Source organism: Acyrthosiphon pisum, chromosome X, assembly GCF_005508785.2.
Source record: "Acyrthosiphon pisum isolate AL4f chromosome X, pea_aphid_22Mar2018_4r6ur, whole genome shotgun sequence".
Lineage (NCBI taxonomy): Eukaryota > Metazoa > Arthropoda > Insecta > Hemiptera > Aphididae > Acyrthosiphon > Acyrthosiphon pisum.
The window spans coordinates 47572417-47597856 of record NC_042493.1 but is presented as its reverse complement, the minus strand read 5'-3'; the positions used below and the strand labels follow the sequence as shown (position 1 = coordinate 47597856).

Genomic DNA, 25440 nt, shown 5'->3' with positions numbered 1-25440 from the left:
TACTGCATCACCTCTTACAATTTGAACAATATTGCCTATATTGAGCTCCTTAAAAATCGTTACTGATTTGCACTCAAGATTTTTATAACTATTATATCGTCGGGCGTCGAGTGATATTTTAATAAAATATATCCGTTATTCGATTATTTTTAAGCCACTTTGATAAATAATATATGAATATGATGCATTAAATAGAAAAACTTGATCTAATATGTATAGTAATTATATTAATTAATAATTGTATTATGTACATAATATTTCATTCGAAGGTTGACTGTAAATATAGAAACCAGTTTCAGTTATTTGTCTGTATAAATAAATGTATTTATAAGCTTTTAACGTGGTTGGAGCTACGTACAATTCAGCAAAGTCTTCTCTCGTTTCAACATGATGCACCGGTAATTTGAAGACGTTGAACTGTTTTATGAAAGCCATTATGAACGAAAAACAATTGTGATCCTCTTCATTGTATCTATTAGGTAAAAAAAAACAAGACCACTTTAAGGTGTAAACCATGAAATACGTAATATATAAATAAAAAAAATGCATAAAACACTCTTGGATTTTTTTATATTGTTTTTATAATTTTGTGTAGTGATAGTGGAAAATTGAAATTAGCATTAGATAAAATAAAAGTAAATAAAATACCTACTGTAAAAAAATAAATAAAAAACATGTTGATTAATGTTCGAATATCAAAGATAGCATTTAAAATCAAATTATATTATAAAATATATTACCTCTCACCACCAGTTCAAGCCACTAGAAAAATGTGATTATTAATTACCTATAACTCATGAGTGCACATGTACACATGTAAATATAAGTGTCTTAGCTCTTATTACGATCAGGGGAAGTCGTACTAATACGCAAACAATAACTACATATTACGATAAAAAGAATCCGTTTTATTCAGTTATTTAGAATATTAGAGTGGATTAACCTATTGCCATATTTTAAGATAAGAATATTATCTATGTATTGAATTTACAATGGTGTGGGAGTTTTTTTGTTCGTCGGTGTACACGATTAGTAGTTGAAATATTACTTCTATTTACACTTCAGTTTCTTTTCTGGTGGGAAAGTGAATCTAATTGGTGCATTCAGTAGATCAAAATTTTAAAGTGTTTGGAAAAAACCGTAAACATTTTTTTTTCATTACACCACGAATTTCAGATCAAAGAAAACACGCGTTCAACAAAAACATTTATAGAAATTGAAAATAATTTTTTGTTGCTTATTGGTAAACTATGGAACAAATTCACTTTATCTACCCAGCATTTTTTTTTTTCGAAACCTATTTCAACGAGTTCAGAACGATGGTACAAAAAAAAATTGCAGAAACCATAATAAAATTATCTTTATGAATTATCTTTTAAGAATAAGCTATATTAAGTTGTTTTGCAATTTTCTTCAAGTAAACACTATAGGCTAATGAGTATATTGTAACTTGCCTGTTAAAGTAACATAATAAACCTACCGGCTCCGGTCACCTAACTCCAGGTGTTTAACTAGATTGTTCGGATAAAACCCGGAGTGGTGGCAACCCTATAGCCTTATATTAAATTTTAAAGCATTTTGACTCAATGAATACAATTTTATTGATATTAACAGAAAACAAAACTGAAAAATTGAAATTAACTTGATACAAGTCAAAATATTTTGAAAATTTTATAAAGTATAGAAAATGATAAAATAAATTTATGGTATTGATTTCAAGTAGCCACAGTTGTTATTCGTTTTTGAATTACAACAAAATAAGAAAATCGCTACATGACAAATCGAGAGAATATCCAATTTTGTAAAAATGTTAACTTCAAACGCTCATAAAAATGTAATATAACTTTCAGGTAGACATTTTTTTTTGATAAAGATAGACAAACGTACGAGGAATCTTGTATTACCTTTTTATATAAATGTTTAACCAAACATAGATAATTTGAACATTTTCGTGATTTTTACGTATTTTGTCAAAATTCGAACTTGAAAATTGGCACTATGTATATTTAATATTATTCCACTGCCATTTTAATAATATATTAGGAGCCTTGTATTATATTTTCAAGCTTTTTGACCGAACATATACAATTTTATTGACATCCATAGAAAAAAACGAATAAAATTGGAAATTGAAAATATCCAAAAACAGTTTAAGCTTTAATACAAATCAAAATTTTTTGAAAAGTTTACAGTGTATAGAAAATGCAAATATAAAAAACTTCATGTATACATATACGGTAATTTGTTTTAGAGTTACAACAAAAACCAAAATCGATCTTGTCATAAAAGTTCCAGTTTTTCCCGGCACTTTTGAAAACTTTTGGGAATTTTTTACTATTGACCCCCAAAGTACCAACTAGATTTACTTTCTTATCACAAAAGATACTGTTGAAGAAAATCAAAGCAGTTTTACTGCCCCAAACGGTTTTGATAGAACACAAAAAAAACACATTGTAAAATCAATATATTCATCGCTCCATTCAGAATCTAATGAATGTCCATAAAGAGCTCAAAACAAATTTTTAAAATATTATGGTGTAAAGAAAATTCTTCATAAGTAGTTTTTAATAGGAATTAAAAAAAAAAAGTTTGTGAAATTCCACTCCATTTCATATGAACGTCTGAAGTCTAAATATTATTAGAATTACAACAAATTAACAATAAAATGGGTATAATAAAGTTTGATAAAAATGTTTTCCTACCAAATGTTGTCAACATTTAAATTTCAAACGCTCAAAAAATGTATGCTTAAATTAATTTTAGTAAAAACAAATTTTTAGGATTCATGTATTCAATTGTTAAGTCTAGAATATTTACATTCAAAATTTTGTGCATTTTTAAGTACGACATAATAATTTGCAAAATAATATTTAAATGTTATGAATTTTAAAATTGCAACAATCTTTCGAAAAAAACAATTTTTCAAGTGGAAGCATTAATGTTCAAAGTTACCTTCCCCACTACTTTTCATATCAAATTCAAAATACCACCAAAAACTGTAAAATCGGTTAGGCTAATTGAAAACCCATTTTTATATTTTTATATTATTTTAGCCAACTGGACCCTTTTACTTGTATATTTATGTATATATATTACATTTTCTTTGTAAGTTCGGTGATTGATTCTTTTTGTTTATCATTAAAATAACTTCCTGGTACAATGGTACACATAATACCACCAAATATTACCAAACATAATAAATTTACGCTCAGTGTTATCTACGTTTAGGTTTATTAGATCAAAAATTAGAATGAATCGACCAATTATTAAAATTTATTAATTTACGGTAAAAACATTGTCTGTGTTTGAATGTGGGTTTTTTACAACAATTCAGTTTTTAAGTGAGTTATGGGAATTTTTAATTTATGCTCCACATACAAACACAGATAATGTTCTTACTATTAAGCTTCATAATAAGTTGATTCACTCGAATGTCTAAACCAACAATGCTAAACATGAGTGACATTTGCAGTTACCTGCGCATTTGTAGGATGGAGACAACAAATGCTTGTATAGTGTTCTTTTAATAAGAAAAAAGAACAGATTAATCGCATTAACAAATTCACTTAAATTGTAACATTTACTATATTAAAAAATTTAACCAGCTTAAACACTTAATTATATTGACTACAAATATTATTGTTAAACATTTTACCTACTGTGCAAATTTAACTCTACTACTTAATTTTTTATCTTGTTTATGTATAAAAATTGTTAGACCCCATGGGAAGGGGCTCCCACACCATGTACCTGATTTTAACTAACGATCATTTAAATTATTTGTAACCTTGATTCAACAAACCTAGCACTGTCCCAAAACTCATTTTTTACTATATTTGTTAATATAGTATCCCACTGTGTTTCCATACAATGGTCATTTAGTTGAAACACAACTAAACATTCTTGCCAATTGTCTGTATCCTCACTGACTCCATTCCAATCATATGATATAACAGTACCTCTTGATGTTGTCACTCCAATATGTAAATCATCCATTAGTTGGTAATTACTAGTAAAATTGTAAGATAAGATTTTTTTTGAATTATGAATATTAGAATATGTCAAATTAAATTATTCTTAATAAATTAAACAACTATAATATAAAATAAACTCACTTTAAAAAATCCCCTTGAGTTGGTTTCACAATAACAGAACATGATTGCTGAGATGCTCTTACAAAAGGATAAGGAACTCTTAAAATAAAAAAAATGTATATATTTTAAAAAGTATTTATTTTAAACTTGTTTTAGAAAATTGATTCTCATTGACACAGATTTGTACAGTAAACTAAACTACCAAAGATTACATATTAAGATTATTTTAGTCATTTTCAAATTTAAAATAAAACTGTACACTACTAGGTACCTATTTTAGAATCTCATAAATTCATTCTTTTAAAAACTATATTTTGTTATAAAATTATGATAAATAAAAAAAAAACCATAGCACGCTACTTAAGCGTTTCTTCTACAAGAAAAATCATGAATCATAATGCTTTTATTATATAAAAATAAAATTTAATATAATATAATATTTTTTTTTCACGATGTCTTCTAAATAAGCTGTATAATTAGCTCTCTTAATGTCTTCTTAATAAGCTAACCATGACAACTAAAACGTTACGAAAAAACAGTCAGAAATATTTTTATTGTGTAGCTAGCCCAAAAACTTATTTATGCTAAATGTTATTATGTTAATACGCCATTAAATGGAGGGAGGATAGAAAATATTTATATAAATAATAAATACACTAAAAACAGATAGACATTTTTTAGACTCATACATGGCGGAATTTATGTGGCGATCAAAACTAAATAATAGTGATCCGTTTGAAACAGTTTTAAAAGATGTAGCAGAATTTTGGGAATTACAGAAAGCCTTTATCATTTTATTAACATTTTTTAACATTATGTCATTATTTTATATTTATACAATGTATTTTTTATTTTTATTTTTTTTAACTATTATATCAATTTATTTAAACTATTATTTTATATTTATACAATGTATTTATTATTATGGATGGCGGAGAGATAACAAACATGAGTGGCGGGGCTATAAAGTTTTCACTCGCCCTGGCGGGGCCATAATAAACCAGTATCGAATATTATTTTTGGGCAAGGCCTAGACATTTTTTATACCTCCCATGGTGCCACCCCATCATGATCAAATCTGTAGGTACTTTTTAAGTTTTTTTTGTTTACTTATTCCAACTGTAATTATCATTCAATTATATACAAGTAACTGAATATTTTTCTATACCTAATTTGAATAGTACCTATCACTTAACCTACCACTATAGTACAAAAATTATTTTCATTAGGTACCATACTTGTTTTAATACTCTGTTGCACTCAATTGTTCTAATTCATATTACTGAAATTATAAAATCCAACCATAATAAAAATGTCAACATTATCATGCTTCCAAAATTTTAAGCCGTAGAAATTCAGAATGTGCCCAATGTGGACTAAATTGGTTATAATGGACTTAGGCCCATATACTCAGGTGTATGGTCCCAAAGTAAGTCCAAAAAGCGGCGTATACTGTACATTCTTATAAGTTGTTAGTTTACTATCTTAAACTCACTGATCTATAGTCTTACACATCCAACCACCATAAACTCTCTCCCAAAATAATTTTATCTAAAATAGTATAATCAATTAAAGTATTAGAGCATGTAATATCTCAAAATATTTTTCCACTAATATATGTCCTCATGAAAACAGATAAATTTTGAAAAATCTTTTATATTTATATCATCTCTAATATTCTTTAATATTAATCATTTTTCATAGGACTGATAAATTCAGAGAAGAGGAGATGTTTGTTCCCTTAGTTAATACATTTAATGGCTTGATATCAATATTTATAAATACTGTATAGTGTACAATTATTTAAAACTGAATAATTTAAAATTAAAAATTCTTGGAACTCTAATTAAGAATTATCACAGATTTTGAGTTAACATAAACAAATTTAATTAATAAAGTGTTAGGCAAATTATAAAACCTATTGATTGCTTCCACTCTAACATTTTAAGCATTATTTTTAGCATTTATATTATACTAATTATAGGTACCTATGTAACATAAATATTGTAGTTATTTTTTATAAGACTTAGTTTTATTGTATTCTGTCATATTACGACTGTATAACTCTTAAAATAAAAGTATAATTATAGTACATTTAAGCTCAAGATTTAATTTAAAACCTAAATTGTTATTTTAAGCAGTGTATCCTAGTGTTTCCTAGAATTATTATTCAGTTCAAATCATTATAACTAACTTAATATTATATTTATAAGTTTATAAGAGGATATTGAGGGTTATAATATAAAATTACACTATATAACAAGACTTGGTCAAGCTTAAACAGGTTTTAAATTTATAAATTTAGATTTAATCGAAATTAAAAATACTTGAATGTGAAAAATGAAAATTTTTTTAATAGTTTACCTGACTGGAATGCTCTGCAAATTGTTTAAACATATTTTGCAAATAGGACAATTAGCTGGAATGTTTATACAGTATATGTTCTTATGATTACAATGTTGAAAGCTAATTATACCAGAATCATTATTCATAACAGTTGGTTGAATTGTAAAATCTGCAACAAAAAGATTGCAATCAAAATATTGTAACTGACAACTATTTGTCACATAATTAAATAAAAAAAATGAAGATAATATTACAAAATGTATAGAATTATTTTATCATAAAAGCTGTATTTATACAGGTATTATAAGATAATATTGGTGAATTTTAAATGAATGCCAGCATCAATGAAAACCACTTCTACTGGTATTTTTCCAGAGACTTTAATACTAGATATGAATAATATTATATCCCTACCTACCTAGTAATTTATTAGTAATAAGAGTAAAATTAAATACTTAACCAATTCAAAATATGTTTAGAACTTAATTAATATAAATAACTAATATAGTTATTACTTAGGGTTTGCATTTGAAGGCAAATACCTTTTTGCTTTGATAACAATAGAAAAATAATTTTTAGATTAATATGTCTCACTTAATTTCCAAGATAATGGGAGAACATTATTTTTGGCTTTTTTCTCTTTTTTAATTTGTTTTTTTTTTAATATCAGGTCAAGTTTTCTATACATATCAACAAAACAAATTGTTAAGAGTTGTGAAAACAAAAACTTGTCGATGTTATTTAATAATTAGTTTTAATGGGATTTATTATTGCCGACAACAAAAAAAGTATTTATTACGGCAAGTTAATTTATCATTTTTGTACATGGTAGTTAATTTTTTTTGGAATACTAACTTATTAAATCAACTGAAATTTATTTAACTTTTTTGTAATTGCTTTTTATATAAAATAAATGCTTTTTTTAGGCTTTTTTCACATTTGAAATGTTTTTTTATTGATTATATAACCTTCAAATCCAAACTCTAGTTATTACATATTATTTTTTATTAATTATCTATAATACTATGTTGATTATTGTTTTTATGTTCAAACAAAAACTATTAAACCTTCAAACAATGTTGTATATAATTAACGTGCATAATGACACATGACATATAAAGTATGATTCATAGATAACTAATTAAAATATTAATGTCATTAACTTAAGCCATGACAAAATTGAATGAATGAATTAATTTTAAATTATGTTTATTACCTATATAGGATCACAAATTTTTACATATAGGTGTAGCATTAAAAAGCCTTATCAAATCACATTTTGAAAACTCTAGTAATTTAATAACTAAAACAAATTTTTTGTATAGGTTCATTCTAATATACAATGATAAACAATAGACATCAAATTATTTTAGTACAGAAAAAGCAGTGACTTTCCAGAGTCAAGATTACATTTTTCTTTGTGTAAAGAAAACAACTTAAATTGTATAATTAAATTCTAACAGCTATGTTAATCTAACTATAATTTTAATTACTTTCAATGACTTAAAATGACATAATAAAGTAAAAACTCTCGATTAAATATTTTTTATTTTACCAATTTCGAGGTAATCTGATAGTGTTAATTAGTATGCAGTCAACATTATAGTATATACCAAATTTAGTAAAAATATAAAAAACTACAATTACAGTTCAAATTTACTTCAACTTCAAAATTATAAATTGAAAAATTAAAAGCTTTGAAACTGATACTCAGTGTTGTGATATGAGTAATATTGATAACATAATATCCATAGATACGTACAACAAACAAATTATTATTATCTATGGTATCTTCACAGATATTATAAGATTGTCTTAATGATAAGCACGGTCTTGATGATAAGCAATATTGATTTTGATCACGATTTAAGATATTAGATAGTATCTTAAATCTTAAATCGTGATTTTGATTGACGGCAATTTTTTTTATAATCTAAACGAACTCATATATCCGATATCGTATAGGCATTAGTGCATTACCCTAACAATTATTTTTGTTACAACCGATATCATAACATATTTTATATGTTTGTGGTCGCAATTATTCAATCTACTTTTTTTTTCCTTTAAGTATAGATTACATGATATAGATAAAGAAGCCAGGACTTGTGACAGAGTAGAGAATTGACAATTGTACAATTATATAAATGCTTAATTTAAAAATAAAAAAAATAGTTATTAGAATGATACACCTTTTTGCTTAGAATTAAGAAAAGACACAGCTTTCTAAAATATAAAACTTATATCATATTTAGTTCGTGATGTTATTATTAGTTTGCCCTCATTGATAATTAAACAATATACGGATGCAACATTGATCCAAAATCCAACATAACGTAGAGAAAAACGACTTTTAAATAGAAACGATTTCTCTCTCGCACGGGAGCTCAAACGAGCCGGTTCACTCTCCGTTATGTTTCCGGCTTGATTTAAATTCACAATTGAACACGGTAGATTAGTTTTGTAAATTGCCCAAAATGAGTCAAAATATTTTGAAAATTTTATAAGCTTTAAACGATTATACATTTTTGATTAATAAGTAAATAAAAAAATCGTTGTATGAGAATTTTTTAATTACTGGGTGAATTTCCAATTTCTAACTTCGAACGCTCGTATAAAATTAATCTAACTTTTTTGTTTTGTTAAATGTAGAAAAACCTAAGTGGAATCTAGTATTAAATTAAATTTACAAATGTTAAAAATATATCGAAATAATTTCTAATCGTTCATGAATTGTTGTGGATGACTGCAAATTCTGCTTAACTATTTTTTTAATTTCTAACAACAACAACAACTTATAAAGAACATTTACAAGAACATTTATTGCATTTTCAAGTTTTTTCACAAAAATTTTTATCGACAGTAATTAAAAAAAAGCAGGTAAGTGGTCAAGTGGATTTCAGTGGGTCATTGTATAATGGATTGTATTAGACTTGAATTCAATGATAAAATTTCATTGTATAAAAAAAACGATTCTGAGCGGAGACGGTTTGTCAGTCTGGATATTTTATATTGTTATTATTTATTTTATCATGTAAGTTGAATTAATATTATAATTGTTATTCGTTTCTATAGTGATAAACAAAACGTTAGAAATTAAAATCCCATTCTTAGCGTTTTTTCATAATTTTTGGTGGTTTTTCCCGTGGCATTAAATAGCTATTGAGAAAATCGAAAAATGACCTCTCTAAAGTACCATCTTGATCCAATTTTCTAAAAGATAAAGTACCTACTATAATATGTTGAAATCAAAGCACTCCTTCTGGTAGAAATTTTGTATACAGGATATAAAAAAAAAATAAAAAAATAAACACCATTGTAAAACCAATAGATTCCTCGCTCCGCTCGGAATCTAAAAAAACTAATAAAACTTTTCTTATGCCCATAGGCGCAAATAGCGTTTGAGATTTGGGGGGGGGGGGGCTAATAGGGCCTTACTTTGATAATATTGAATAAGCTTAAAACAAAACGTAGAAAATGTTTGGGAGGGCTATGGACATTTTTTGGGGGGCTTAGCCCCTAAAGCTCATCCTATTTGCGCCTATGCTTATGCCTTTAAAAATATCAAAATAAATCGCAATTATTTTATGGCGTTGAGAAATTGCTATTATAAAAATTCAGTGAAAATTGCAAGTAGGTATCTACGGTTATTTTTTTAGAGTTACACTAAAAAACCAAATCGATTTTCTTTCAAAAACAACTGGTTTTGTGTAAAAATCTCAATTTTTCCTAAATTGTTCGTTTGTTTTGTCCTTTCTGACACTTTTGAAAACTGTACGGAATTTTTTACTTTTACCCCTCCAAAGTACCAACTAGATTCATTCTCCTACCAAAATAAAAATAAAAGATGATGTTGAAAAAAATCAAAGCATTTTTATTGTCCCAAAAGCAAGAAGACAGACGGAAATAAAATAAAAACACATCAGTGGAAGATCAATAGGTACATTCATCGCTCCGCTCGGAATCTAAAATATGATACTTATAACCTACTTATAGTTATAACCTATGTATTGCAAATTGTAATAATATTAGATAATCTTATTATTTTATACAAAACGACGTAAATGTGACACGTAATTCGTAAAAAATAACAATAATGAGACGAAATAAAACAACGGGTGAGCCGGCCTAGAGGTGTATGGTATACGGGCGGGACGCGAACAAAAAATCGCAAATTTTTGTTTTTCGTATGAGCAGCAACGAGCCGTAAACGGACGGAGCGAAACGGTTGTTGGTGTGTTAGCAAAAAGGGTCGTCCCGGACACAATCATCATCATCTCGTCGGCGGCGGCGTGCGCGGGCGCGAGCGCGCGCTCGATCCCTCTTTAATCGCTGTCGGAGACCGGAGTGTCGGACCGCGCTGGCCGTCACCCGCCCGCCAAACAGGACGACACCGGTATGCGCACCACTTATATAAATTGTATTATTTGTATTACGTCTGCGCGCGACAGAACGACCAGAGTGGTGTGCCGTGTGCGTGTCGTCAGAACTCAGTAGCTGGAGGAATGGCGGGCGGGGAGTAGGTGAGTAAGCAAACGGGCGAGCGGGCGACCTTCGACGGCGTGTACGGTTTTCCGTTGTTGGGTACTTTTATTCTTATTATTATTTTTTATTATTTATCGTTATCGTTTCAAGGGAGAAAAAGGGGGAAAAAGAGATAAATACCCGAGCGCTTGCCGCGACGACGCTCTGAACTATGTAATACTGCGGCTCTATCCGACGACATCGCGATTCACGACGACGACGACGACGATGATAATAAAAAAAACTAGCGGTAGCGGATCCCTTATCTCTCCGTCTCTCTCTCGGCGTTCGGCGTACATGTCGTCCGGTCGTCGGTGTTGTTGTTATTATTATTACTATTATCATCGTTACCGCACGACGACTACTATGGCGGTATTATTGATGTAATTATTATAATTGTTGTTGTTGTTGTTGCCTGTTACGCATGCACGCGCACAACGCGTCGCCGCCGCGCGATCTCCGTCTTGCCGGCACATCGTTCGTCCGACGGCGATTCGCCCGGTGAACGTGCGCGTGTCCAATTCGCCGGATCCGGCTCCGTCCGTCCGACCGCGTGCCCCAGGCTCCGAGGACGTCCGCCGACCGTGGTTGCATCGTGTTGATGTCCATCGACAACTGTGGCCCGTGAGTATGCGACATGGCATGGGAGTCCGTTGTAACTACGGTGGTCCCCGTACGGTATGGTGCGACAGTCTTATTTTGCAGTATGCGTTGTGATCTTGTTATGTTGAACAAACTATAAATATGCTGCTGAGATCATGACTTTTCCTGGTTAGGTCTATGTGACTCATTGAATCCAAGACAATTGTCCTGACCTGACATTCTGTCCGAGTAGGTTAGCCTGGCAACAAATTACTGTTGTGTCGGTATTGATTGTTAAATTAATGCAATAAACTTTCTCAAACAAACATTTATTATTCTACAAGATGTGTTAATTAAAATTAATATCAAAGTAACATAATAGAAATAGAAATATAACCTTGTCATTAGCGGTTCCAAGTGAATTTAATATTTTCTTTTAGTATTTTGTCAACTAACCTATTTGAGAAAAGTAATTATAATTCTTTTGATGATATTGGTTGTTTCATCTATTTTCCTTCAGTAAATAGCATCAAATACAATATTAACTTGTAATAATATGGGTTTAAATATTTTAATTTCATTATAAAAAGTAGTTTTTAGAAACATAATATCATATTAGTTATTTACTATTTCTCTATGAATTTGAATAATGATTAATATTTGAATATTATTTTGTGGACATTATGAATTCTTTATGGTCTGTATAATCATGTTGGCACGTTAGTGTTTTATACTTTTTAATCATTATATAGGTATTCCTTAATCCATAAAATTGGAAAATACAAAAGTGATTATAATAATTAATCTTTATTAGGTATAATGATTTAAATTAGAATAATTCATGGAGAATTTTATATTTGAATTATGTGCTTATTTAGTTTTTTTAATTTGTAGGTTTTCAATTTATAATAATGGAAAAAGAAAACAAATGTAAAGCTTAATAATGGTTTCATACTCAGATAGTGTAACATCTAATTTAACGGCGATCGCCAATAATAATATTCAACAAACTGATCAAGCAATATTTGAAGCTGATAAGCGAGCTGTTTATAAGTAATTTTTGAGTTAATGTCTTTAACTATCTGTATACTTTTCTTTCCTAAAATTATTATTTTTCAGGCATCCACTTTTTCCCTTACTAGCATTACTCTTTGAAAGATGTGAACAAGCTACTCAGTCAGCAGCGATTTCAAATTCTGAAAGTTTTAATATGGATATACAAGCCTTTGTCCAACATCAAGAAAGAGATAGAAAACCATTTTTGATTAATGATACAGAAATCGATGGACTGGTATGTGTATTAAACTGTTTCAAATAAAAATCATAACTAAAAATACATTTTTTTTTTAATGTACCTTGAGTTTCATATCACTCTTGGCTTAATTTTAGCTTGTGTACATTTTTAACACTAATATAAATCATAGGTATCAATATTAATTTTCAAAACAATCCTTAATTTTATGCTCTTAAAATGAAGTACAATTTTTTTCAGATGATAAAAGCTATTCAAGTATTGCGAATACATTTATTAGAACTAGAGAAAGTTCAAGAATTGTGCAAAGATTTTTGTAGTAGATACATAACATGTCTCAAAATTAAAATGCAAAGTGAAAATTTATTGCGTTCCGATTACACATCTGGTTACTTAGAAAATAATAGCAGTGGTAACTCAAGTAATAGTAATTCTCCATTATGCCACTCTCCACACCATAGTCAGGTAAACATAATTGTTGTTTATAGAGGTGGGACGAACTCAAAAATGTGGTCTTGAAACGAACAATTTAGTATTAATATTGAACTCGAACCGAACATTTCATTCAACATCGAATGAACCTTGAATCTTTATAGCTTTATAACTCGCTCGGGTATCAGAGCAATGCTTCTATTTTTATCGGCTGTTTTTCTGGGAAATGTTTACTGTTGAATGGTGTAATTTCTTTGGGTTTTTGTCTATTTTTAGCAAAACAATGTTTTTTTCCAAGGAAATGGTTATTGTTGATGATAATCAAGGTGGTACTAATATTATAGTTTTACATACATTATTATTAACTTGTCAACATATTTTATTTTAATAATTTTATTATAAAAAAATTAATTAGTACTATTGACTTGGAAAATGGTGTGTTTGACATTTAGTTGAAACTTGTACATTTTTGAATATTTCTGAAAATTCATAGGTAATTCAAACTTTTTTGTAGTTCTGATTAGGTATACAATTTAAAACTTTTTATTCGAGTTCGGTTCGTTTTGATTTTTCTAACTCAAACTGAACATCTAACGTTTGGTTTAATTTTTTGGCTTAAAACAGTTCCACCCACCTCTAGTTATTTAGTATTTACATTTGATATCATTGACTTAAGAATAAACAGATAAGCCATAGTATATAGAAATGTGTTTAATACTCACTGCCAAATTATAATTTACTGGTTACTATATTACTATGCATTTGTCCAATCTATATGGCCGTAGCGAATTGCGGAATAAAAATCCCTGGGGAAAAAAACCTCCCACGTACAACCTTGGAAAAAAAATCCCCAGACTACAATATTACTTGGAACCATATGAAAATGATTGAATAATTATTTTTTAATACTAATTATTGTAATTACCACATTATTTTAATTACAATATAATATACTTATAGTATAGTTGTATGGGTATACTTATCAATAAAGAAATGAATAATACATAATTTTCACAATTTTTAACAGCATAATATGTTAATGGTTCTTTTAAAAGGATAGGTACCTAATTAACTATACTCACTAACTATTATTTGATAATTATTTTGTTATTATTATTTGTATTATTTAATGCAGTGTTTTTCAAACTTTTTTAGTAACGCCACCCAAATTTCCTTCAAAAATCTTTCGCGACCCACATTGTTTTACGTTTTAAAAAGTAGGTAGTAAAAAACAAAATATGTATTTTATAAATATGTATACATTTTTATTAGGTATTTAGTATTTTATAGGTTTATATTAAATTTAATATATTTTTTCAAATATACTTTTAATAATGAGGTGTATGCGAAATGTGTGCTTGTTTTCTGTTATGGTTAATAACAGCATTGACATCGACGTCAATTTTAGTTATTTTCAAACATAAGGAGTTCAATCCTTTTTTGTTGATAATTTGTCGTAGAAATAGCATCAAAACGAACGCACCAAACACTCGTATTATAAACTTGCACAAACAGTAAATAAATTAACAACCAGCCAACAACTTAATGACTACTATTGAACCAACAACGACTGATAGTCGTTGTTGTCGAGCTGCGACTTAATCGTATTTTATTGCGGAATTCTTCCGATAACAACAATTTAATACCCATCTTCGTAAATAAATATACGACAAATTATAAGTAATCATTATTACCAACGTAATTTTTGGTACTATATTACTATAATAAAATAAAAATAAATTGACCGACAATCCACACTGAGAAATGCTGATTTAATGTATTGATAATTCTAAATATATTTATATTTATTTTATACATTTTTAAACATTGTACCTGTCAAATAATACTTGTAAAAATGCCTCCTAATAATATTATATTTACATTATCATTAAAATATTATAGAAACGTAATATTTCATTTCTGGGATTTAATTTTGACAGAATTATACATAGGTTATATAAAACTAAATATTATTTTTACTGAACTAGATTTTTAAAATTCAATATTTAATACCTACTTAATTTTTAATTGAAAGCCCGTATTGATAGTCAATGTATGCGTCACATAAAATATGTTAAACTGGCACCTTATATTACACATTAATTTACTATGTATACGGAAAATATACCATAAGTATATATTTGTAATTATATATCAATAATGTTATAATTAATAATTACACAAATTAGTGTTTACAAAATATTTGTTGAATCATTTCCATGTGGTTGTGAGTAATATTGTTGTCTGGGGATTTTTTTCTGGGGTTTTTATTCCAATTACCAGTTGTAGCACAGATTATATAAAACTTATTTTATTTAATCCGTGGTTGTGTGGTAATATTGTTGTTAACTCCCTTGCTTACTCAATGAATTCAATGGTAAGATATTCCATTGTTGACAGCAATTAATTATATAAAAACTAGTCAATTTATATATGATACTGCTTATCTGTTAATTACAAAATCAGTGATTAAGTATGTGATCTGTAGTTTAATAATAAGTTTATTGATTGATTGTTTATTTATTATCAATTAGAAATGGGTATTTATAGTAATTTTTTAAAACATATTATGTTTTAAATAAATATTCACTTGTACTTTGAGTGTATTTAATAATATTTTATTCTGAAGTATATTCATTAGTATATATTCAATCTATTCTTAGTAAACACTTATACAGGGTGCGGCAGTCAAACCCGACGATTTAAAATGAACTGGTGGGCGTGGCTAAAGTGGTTGAGATTTTGGGAATGTTCTTATCGCTTTTAAGTACCCTGAATTTGGTTATCTTGGAGCATTTGTCGAGTGAACAGCGTGCGTTCGTGGTAAAAGCGTATTAAAAAAGTAATGATATATGTAGTAGTAATGTGTGGCTAACCAAGGAAGGCATTTGCCTGACACTATCTTTAAAAAATGAAGTTTTTAAATATTATAACATAAAATTCCACTTGTGTACTTTTTATTTGTTAGGCAAAAAATTAATAAAAAATTGTTTTTCTATTTTTTTATTTTTTCAAATCGTCGGATTTGACTGCTGCACCATGTATAAAGTTTTGAATTGAAATACGGTTTGATTAAATCATCAACTAATAATTATTATTGAAAGTCAATAACCATACTAGTTTGTTTTGGTTGAGTTTACATGCTCATACTAGTTATACATACAGAATAAATATACATAAATAAGACGTGATTTATGTACCTATATTGTCTATGTATCGTTTATATATTATAAAACATATTAATATAGAACATTTAAAATTGTAATAATATTAAAAATAATTATTGTTTTTAATATAAAATGAAATTATCTACTTAAATAATAAAAATGGATAAAATATACAATATTTTATTAAATAAATCGAGTTAGTTGTTTTGTTAAATTTTCCATCACAAATCACATCTATTGATTAAATTTAGGTACCTACATAACATAGTTAGACACTAATATTCTACTAATTGTCTCTTCACTTATTCACATCTATGCTTAAATGTTAAATTAATGTTAAAGTTAGTAAAATAATTTAATTCGGTCTTGTTTATGTACTACATATTATGTCTTAATAAATGTGTAAATGTCCATGTTTGGGTAAACTTAAAATATGGTTTATTTTACATTTATTTTATTCATTAGTTTATTATGGTACATTAGGTTTAGGTTTATAATGATGTTTGACAGGTGATATCCTCTTCAGGAGTTTCTGTGCGGCAGTCTGGAGACAACGATGCTATAAAACCAAAGACAATAATGGATTTAAAAAACATAACCAGTCTTTTGTCGAATATACCATCTTCCACATCTATAGAAATGAAAGATGTAACTCAAGTATCTGATGTTTCACAACTTGATTTGACAGTCACCAAATCTACGCTTCAAAATTCTTCTTTAGAAAAAACACCATTATCAGCAATCGGTACAAATGTATTACAGAGTAATGTTTCTATTTTACATGGTAGGTACTACTTTAATGTTTATGTATAATTAAACATTTTTTTTTATTATTGATTTATGAGTTAAATCTTTGTATATTTTTATGGTTTATCAATCTCCAAGTATCACAGTTACATTAGTTAATTTTATATTTTTTTAGTGCATTATAATAGCACTTATTGGATTTAGTATATATGTGTTTTATCATAATCGTTAATAAAAATATTTGTGTATTTAGAACATATAAATATTAAACATAATTAAGTAATCAAATATTTTAAGAATACAAATGTTGAAAGTAAAATATCGTCGTTGGGCAAGTAACAAGTCGTATCTCAAGAAAAATCGATTTTGCGTTTTATACATCAAAAAAAGCAGGGAAAAATAACACATATTTGATAATAATATTAATAATTATAATAACAATCTTCAAGGAGATTAAAGATTTAATTGTAATTTTTTCCGTGACTTGATTACAATATGTTATCAGTGTTCACGATTTTGTCTCTCCTGAACATTTTACATTTTTGAGATATGACATATTACTCGACCATCGACGATATGTAAAAATATTTATTATTTTTCACTTGTAAGGAATTTAACCAAATTTTTACTGAATTTTTTAATTAAAATTATACCAGTTATTAACTACAAGTAATTTGTTTTATTAACATAGTTCACATCATTTTTGTTGTAGAAATATGTTTAGAATAGGTAATACGCATATTATACTAATGTGTTGAAAATATATTAATTACTGTTTGGTCTTGTCCAAAGTTTATATATATATATATTTTTAGGTTCCTTATCAGCGACTAGTGGTGGCTCTTGTCCAAAGTTTATATATATATATATTTTTAGGTTCCTTATCAGCGACTAGTGGTGGCTCTTGTGATGAAGAAGATGACTATTTTGGAAGTAAAAAAAAAAGGCAACAAAAAAGAGGAATTCTCCCTAAACAGGCTACAAGTGTAATGCGTTCTTGGCTTTTTCAACATTTAATTGTAAGGAATATGTGTTAAATTATAACTTTTTAAATATTTTTGCTTTAACACTGTTTATTAAGTATTGATGACTACATTTATCCCTATCACCTTATATGAATAACTTATAATAATAATAATTATTTGTTATATATTATTTATCTTTCTGCACACCAATGTCATGCCATATGCAAAAAAAGGAATTAGTTTTTTCACATGTTTTATGTAATTATATATTATATTAGGTATCAGCTATGATTAAAATATAACTTGACATTTTTAATTTTAAATCCTTTTAACTATTACATTTTAGACAGTTAAATTAATATTCTATTTAATAAGATATGACATAAAATTAATTTTAACAAATTACTCATTGAATATAATAAATGTGGTGTTTAAAAGATATTTGCGAAATTAATTCAAATTTTTAAATACATTTCAATAATAAAAATATATTTTTTTTCAGCATCCATACCCTACAGAAGATGAAAAAAAAAAATTATTGCAGCACAGACTAATTTAACATTGTTGCAAGTAAATAATTGGTTTATCAATGCTAGGAGACGAATATTACAACCAATGCTTGATGCTTCCACACCTGATATTGCCGGTATTTTTATTTGCATTATTTTAAGTGATTATAACAGTACAATCAAATTTGATTAGTAATCTATATGTATATTTTAAAAATACAGGTGAACAAAATTTTACTCTTTCTAAAGATAAGTCTGTAATTGTTGATAATAACAAGTTTTCATGGCCTGTTGATGATATATTACAATCTCAAAACGTCAATGGTAAATAAGATACAAATATCTCAAATAAGTATATATATGTATGTATGTATGTATGTATGTATGTATGTATGAAGTTGTGGGCATGTGTATTTCTCATATTTGTATGTAAACGTGTGTGTTTATATGTATGCAGTAGAAAAATAAGATAAATTATTATAAAAATTTTAATTCATATATACAACTTTTTTTTTGGACAATTATTCTGTAGTAAATAACTTTCACTGTATTAAAAGTTGCCTTTTAAGAGGATGTAGGTATTTACAATTTTAATATTATATTAATTTGTTAAGTTGTTTCGATTTTACAAACAGTCAACCTCGCAGTCAACATAGTAAATTTGAGTTCAGAAATTCAAATTGTACGTTGTTTTCTTTAATATTTAATTAACCTGCCATCAAACTTGTAGATATTTGATCCCCTTGAATCATGAAAAAGTAGAAATTAAAAATCTTAAGTAGATTCAACTACAAATGTCTAGACTAAGACCAGAACCACTTTCAATTTCATTAATATCAGATTTTGCACTGTTCACCAGTTGATTTTTATTCCAATATATTCAAGAAGCTTATTTACTATATAAAATAGTTATTATCATAAGAATTCAAGGAACTCCCCCCCCCCCCTCTTTAATAAGCTTCCCCTAGTATATTCATCAAAAAATCAATGGTATTGAGTTGTTATAATAAACAAAAGGTAATGAGGAGGAAAGCATAACAACACTCAAATCTCTACAAGCTATGCCACTGTGTGCTGTGTGGTGCCCAAAAAAAAAAAAACCACTGAACTACTTTTTTATAAATAATAAATATATTCTATTTCAAATGTATATAATATAATAATTCAATACAAATTAAAAAAAGAATGCATATTTAATAATTGATTAAATTGCATTAATATTCATATCAACTTCCATTAAAGTATGATTAATACTTAAATATAACACATATTAACATTTTTTTGATTGATTGTTACATATTATGTTACATAATTACATAATCTTTATAACAGATAGTTTTAAATTAATAGTTAAATATCAATATTTTTATTATTTATTTACCTTATAATATAACAATTATATATTATATTATTAAAAGTTACTTTAATTCATTTTCATCAAAATAAGGTTCATTTAAATTATTCCATGTGTACAAGGTGTAAAAATGTGTGCATATTATATTTATCTATTTATTTAAAATCAAAAATAGTAATATTACACAATACCTATTTAACCTAGTAACGTTAATTTAATTTTACAACTGAATAATTTATATAATGTAATAATGCAAATAAAATTGAAGGTTGTGGTGGGAGCAGGGAATTCACAACTTATAACATTGTAACTTATTGACAAGGAGTTACTATATACAGTGAAACTTCTATTTAACAAAATTTTCTGTTAAACAAATGATTTTTGAGAATCCATCATTGTTGATCATTTGTAAATTATGTTTAACAAGTTTCTCTATATTATACATTTTTTTTGTTCCCCATGAGACTGTTGTATGGAAGTTTCACTGTATTATCTATATATAAACAAAACTTAAAAAATCAATATTAAACATTAATAGAAAAAAAAAATTCAACATTAACAAGAAAATGTTTTTTTTTAATAGCTAATAACATTAATATAACAGATATGAATTAATGTTTATATTATAGGTTGATTAGTAAAGAGCTAAACATAACAATGCTTTAAACATACTAATAATCAATATAATAATTGCCAATAGATCAGATGGTTTTAAAGTTGATTGATACACTTATTTCATTAATTTTTTTGTTCGTAAAGTGTATCCAAATTAAAATTAAAACTGCTATATTATATTATGTAATAGTAACAATATTTAATTTTTAGAAAATTCAAACGAATCAAATTTTGGTGAAAGTGATGCAGAGGAAGAAGAAGAAGAAGAAATTAGTGATATTTTTTCTCAACATAGTGTTAATGAATCAGATTAGTCAGTGTTTCATAAATAATTTTAAATGTACAATGTTCATGAAATATTATCTTCTTATATGTATACTTATAAAGAATACATTCTATTATACTACTTACGGTTGAGTATCCGTTTTAAATGGTGAAATTAATAATATAATGTTGGATCTATTAAATATGTATTACACAGTAGACTAGAGGTCTCCAAACTCTTCACGGTACGACCCATTTTGGAAAATGTTCAAATTTTGACGATCTACAATGTATACTAATGTCATTTTATTTTTCATTGATAATCAATATTTTTGCGATAACTTTTAGTCTAACGGCGTTGTGAAAATGCGTCACTGGTACACTTGAAATCGTCGTGGATAATGATAAATGATAAAACTAATTTTGAACATCAATGTAAGATTTATTTACACGGCAAATACTCAATCATATTTATTTTAATTTATATATATATTATAGTGTATAATTTCTTTTTTAGAGTAATCCGATATCAAATGTTTTTTATTATACAAATAGGTATATAAATATTCCAAAACCTGATATGACCCACCAAAAATATAATCATGGCCCACTTTTGGGTTGCGACCTACAGTTTGGAAACCTCTGCATTATACTATGTGAGATAATTGACTTAAAACTTTTATAATATAATACAAAATCTGTAAAATTTATTGAAAATATTTGATATGTTTCATAAATTGTATAAAACGGTTAAAAGTACTTAAGTGGATATAACTGTCATTAAATGATCCGATGAAGTGTGTTTATATGAAATGATTAAATGTTCCAAGCCTTTATAAGTATTATAAGTAATAATAACTAATCAATGACTGTAAAAATAATTTGTACAAAAGTAAATGTTGTTTAGAATAACAATTGATTGAGGTTTAACTAGAAATATTGCATCATTTGAAAAATTATAGAAATATAATATTATTAAATGCTAATGATTTAAAAATTGAAACTATTGTACTTCCGTTTATATCTTAAGTTGTCCATCTCTAAAGTATTTTAATATTAATTTGCAAAGCTGGTTAATATACAATTTTATATTTTTAGATATGTTTTCCTTTTTACATAAAGACTACATCATTATAGAAATAATAATACTACTTTTATGAGAAATTGACCATCAACTCTTTACTTATTGTAATAATTGTTTATAATAAAATCACATCAGTTTTCCTCAGCCAACATTTTATAGCTTTAAAATAATGTTATAACACCATAATAAAACTAGTGGAAGGCAAATTCTTATATTTACTAAATTTGTTATTTTTTATTAAATATATATATACATTCAAAATAAATTCTTATTTCATAAATGTAATTTACATTTGTAAATTCATAACTTTTTTGGTTTAACTCTTTCATTACCTAATTTTACATTTTCTTGAAAAATTGTTTGTATTCATAAGTACTCAATTATTATTAGGGTTAACTTATTTTTTTACTCTCATTCTCGTCTTATATTATGTATTATTATAAACAAATTAATTATATTTTAGAAAAATTCTGCATAATTATTATAATAAATATTGTACAATGAATCTTCAGTATAATATATTGTAATCTTTTGTGAAATTTTAATGATTTTAGATTTGAGGTAATGTGTTATAATTTTAGTGAACATTAAACAACCCTCTACAAACTAATAATTTACAAAAATATTTTGTTATTTATTTGATTTTTTTCAATTAAAAATGTATTTTATATTTTACCCTGAAGTATGTTTATATCCTGCATACATGTCTTTTTAAATCTTACACATATTTCAAATATTCATGACAAATGTTTGAGTACTGTACTCTTTTAAAAAATGTGTAACCCAAAAGCCAAAACAACTTAATTACCTACCATACAGAAATTTTTGGTTTTTAAAGTTCATCCTAATTTATTTATATATTTTTTTTCATTATTAATATAATTGTAGATATTGTAAAATCAACTATATTCATATGTATTTTATGTTTAAAATAATACCATACATGTATGTCATCATTTAAAATTATACTCGCTTATTGTTTTATGTAAAATAAATGGAAAATTGATTGATAATAAAATGTATGTTGCTTTTAATTTTAGTTTGACAAATGATGGATATATGATAAATGTATGCTACAAACTAAATTATAATACATACACATATGATTTTTATTTTATTTTATAATACAACATGGGCTTTTGTCGAGATCCTCTCTGTACTAATATGACCCCTTTGAACCTAAAATCAAATTAATCATGTAAAAATTAATATAGGAGAGTGTGTTAAGTTGACGAACTTAAGAGGCCGTTCTGGTAGAAGTGAAAAATATCCAACGCTCAAGAGATGGCGTTGTGCGCCGTATGCCGCCGTCGCGGTAGGCCGTGACCACGCCCATCGTCTCCGCGACAGTTCGCGCGTCGTAATCGCGGGAGCGGTACATCATTATTTAACGGACGGTCGATTAGAGCGTTTCGCGTCAATACAGTTGACCGTTGCGTAAATTATCGCCTATGTATGTCTTATGTAGGTACTAGCTGCAGTACACAAGTCGCGACCTATCTATTAATTAAAGTTCCTGTTTGGTTAAAAATATCAACCAATAAATGAAGCATACAAATTATTATACACCATAACTTGATTTATATTTCTAACCCAATTACTTTTTTAAATACATATAAAATAATAGTTTCATTACGATTAAATAGATTTTGTAGTAAATATGTCGCGTTTTTTACGTTGTAACTTATTGGTGACCTGGAATACTTTTCGTACCATAGTTACGAAGTTGATTGTTATTTGTTGTACATATTATAATATATTTTAAATAAAGACTATAGGTAATTTTATTATTCATATTATTTAATTATCGTTCCAATTTGCAGTATGTAGTATGTACCTATGTAAAAAAAACCGACTGTATACACTTAACATGTTCATCGTTCATAATATATTATATAATCTATATAAATAAAAATTAAATTATGTAAGTACCTACAAATGTTCAGAACACTTTTGATTGAGTTATAATAGTTAATTAAAATACACCTTACGTACAATATTATAATGTATAGGTATGCTTTTATTTAATGAAATGTCATATCTACATACTATTATCAATGTAAAAAGGGCATAAGTATTTACAGTGGCGTAGCCAGGGGGGGGTTGGGTGTTTACCCCCCCCCTCATTGACATTTCACTCCTAATAAATATATTTTTTATAGGGTTCGGGATTGCTTGCAAGTTATAAATTTGTCTTATGAAATGGCGAAGTTAAATACAAACTTTGAATTTGAATATTTGTGTATTTTTTAACTTAAATATACATACAATTGTCGGGAAAAATTATATTTGGATAATATTGAAAAATATCTTAAAAAATATTATGTTTGGTTAGGTACAATAGACGATAATTTTGAGATTTGGGGAGGCCGAAACCTAATACCATACTATTATAAAATTGAATAAGCTTAAAAAAATTAAGTACATTTTAAATAAATTTTTAAGTAAAAAGGTCGGAGAGCTGTTAAAGTTGTTGGTGAAGCTTGGCTAAGGTTGACCCTATATTTGCATATGTAAGATTTCATAAGTCTCTTTGTGACAAAATTGTGTTTAAACTGTAATTGACATCTAGATTGTAGATTGTACGAAGAAACGAACATCAGTAGATACGTATTCGTTTATCATGGTGTTCGCATAGGTATCACGTTATTCGTTATTACTTATTTATTAACCTATATTACAATACGTAGGTAATCTTGTATTTTAGATTCTGAGTGGAACGATGAATGTATTGATTTTACAATGATGTCTGTTTTTTTATTTTTTTTATTTTTTTTTTTTGTGTCTGTCATCACCTTTTAGGACAGAAAAAGTGCTTCGATTTTCTTCAACAGTATCTTTTCTGATAGGAAAGTGAATCTAGTTGGTACTTTGGGAGATCAGAAGTAAAATTTTTCCAATAGTTTTCAAAAGCGCCGTGAAAAACAAAAGAAAAATTAAGGAAAAACGGGAACTTTTACGCAAAATCTGTTTTCGACAAAATAGATTTTGGTTTTTGGTGTAACATTAAAACGAATGACTGTAGATACATGACATTTTCACTGGTTGTTTGTATTTACATTTTCTATACATGATAAAATTTTAAAAATATTTTGATTTGTTTTGAACTGTTTACGGACAATTTCAGTATCCAATTTAATTAGTTTTTTTTCTATGAATGTCAATAAAACTTTATTTGTTGAGTAAAAATACTTGAAAATTTAATGCATGGCTCATACTATATTGTTACAATGACATTTGAAAAATATTAAAAATCCTTAGTCACAGTTTTTTTTATAAGCATTTAAAGTTCAAAAATTGACAAAATATGTAAAAATCACAAAAATTTGCAAGTTATTTTGAGTTAAGAATTCGTAAAAATTTTTGTTTTTAAATCTAAGATTTGAAAATGTATTACAAGATTCAACCTAATACTGTCTATTATATCAAAAAAAAAATGTCCAAAAAAGTCAAATTAAATTTTTATGAGCGTTTGAAATTCATATTTTTACAATATTTGATATTC

At 26.9% G+C, this 25440-nt stretch overlaps 2 protein-coding genes across 3 annotated transcripts; one reads left to right on the top strand and one right to left on the bottom strand.

Moving 5' to 3' along the window:
* Positions 1-207: 207 nt before the first annotated feature.
* Positions 208-8145, bottom strand: LOC100165345 (CG9967-like). 2 transcript variants are annotated; one of them, XM_008182784.3, is made up of 5 exons: positions 7996-8145; positions 6459-6609; positions 4116-4193; positions 3803-4009; positions 208-472 (listed from the first exon to the last, which is right to left on the bottom strand). In XM_008182784.3, exons 2-5 carry the CDS (start codon positions 6584-6586, stop codon positions 244-246), a joined length of 642 nt encoding a protein of 213 aa, XP_008181006.1. In that variant the 5' UTR covers positions 6587-6609; positions 7996-8145; the 3' UTR covers positions 208-243.
* Positions 8146-10835: 2690 nt separating this feature from the next.
* Positions 10836-22605, top strand: LOC100163268 (homeobox protein PKNOX2). Its single transcript, XM_008182785.3, is given in 10 exon segments — positions 10836-11588; positions 12441-12599; positions 12666-12837; positions 13039-13263; positions 16908-17181; positions 18021-18163; positions 18612-18644; positions 18647-18755; positions 18841-18942; positions 20798-22605. Coding segments are annotated over 9 exon segments (1272 nt in total). The 5' UTR covers positions 10836-11588; positions 12441-12489; the 3' UTR covers positions 20902-22605.
* The last annotated feature ends 2835 nt before the right edge of the window (positions 22606-25440 follow it).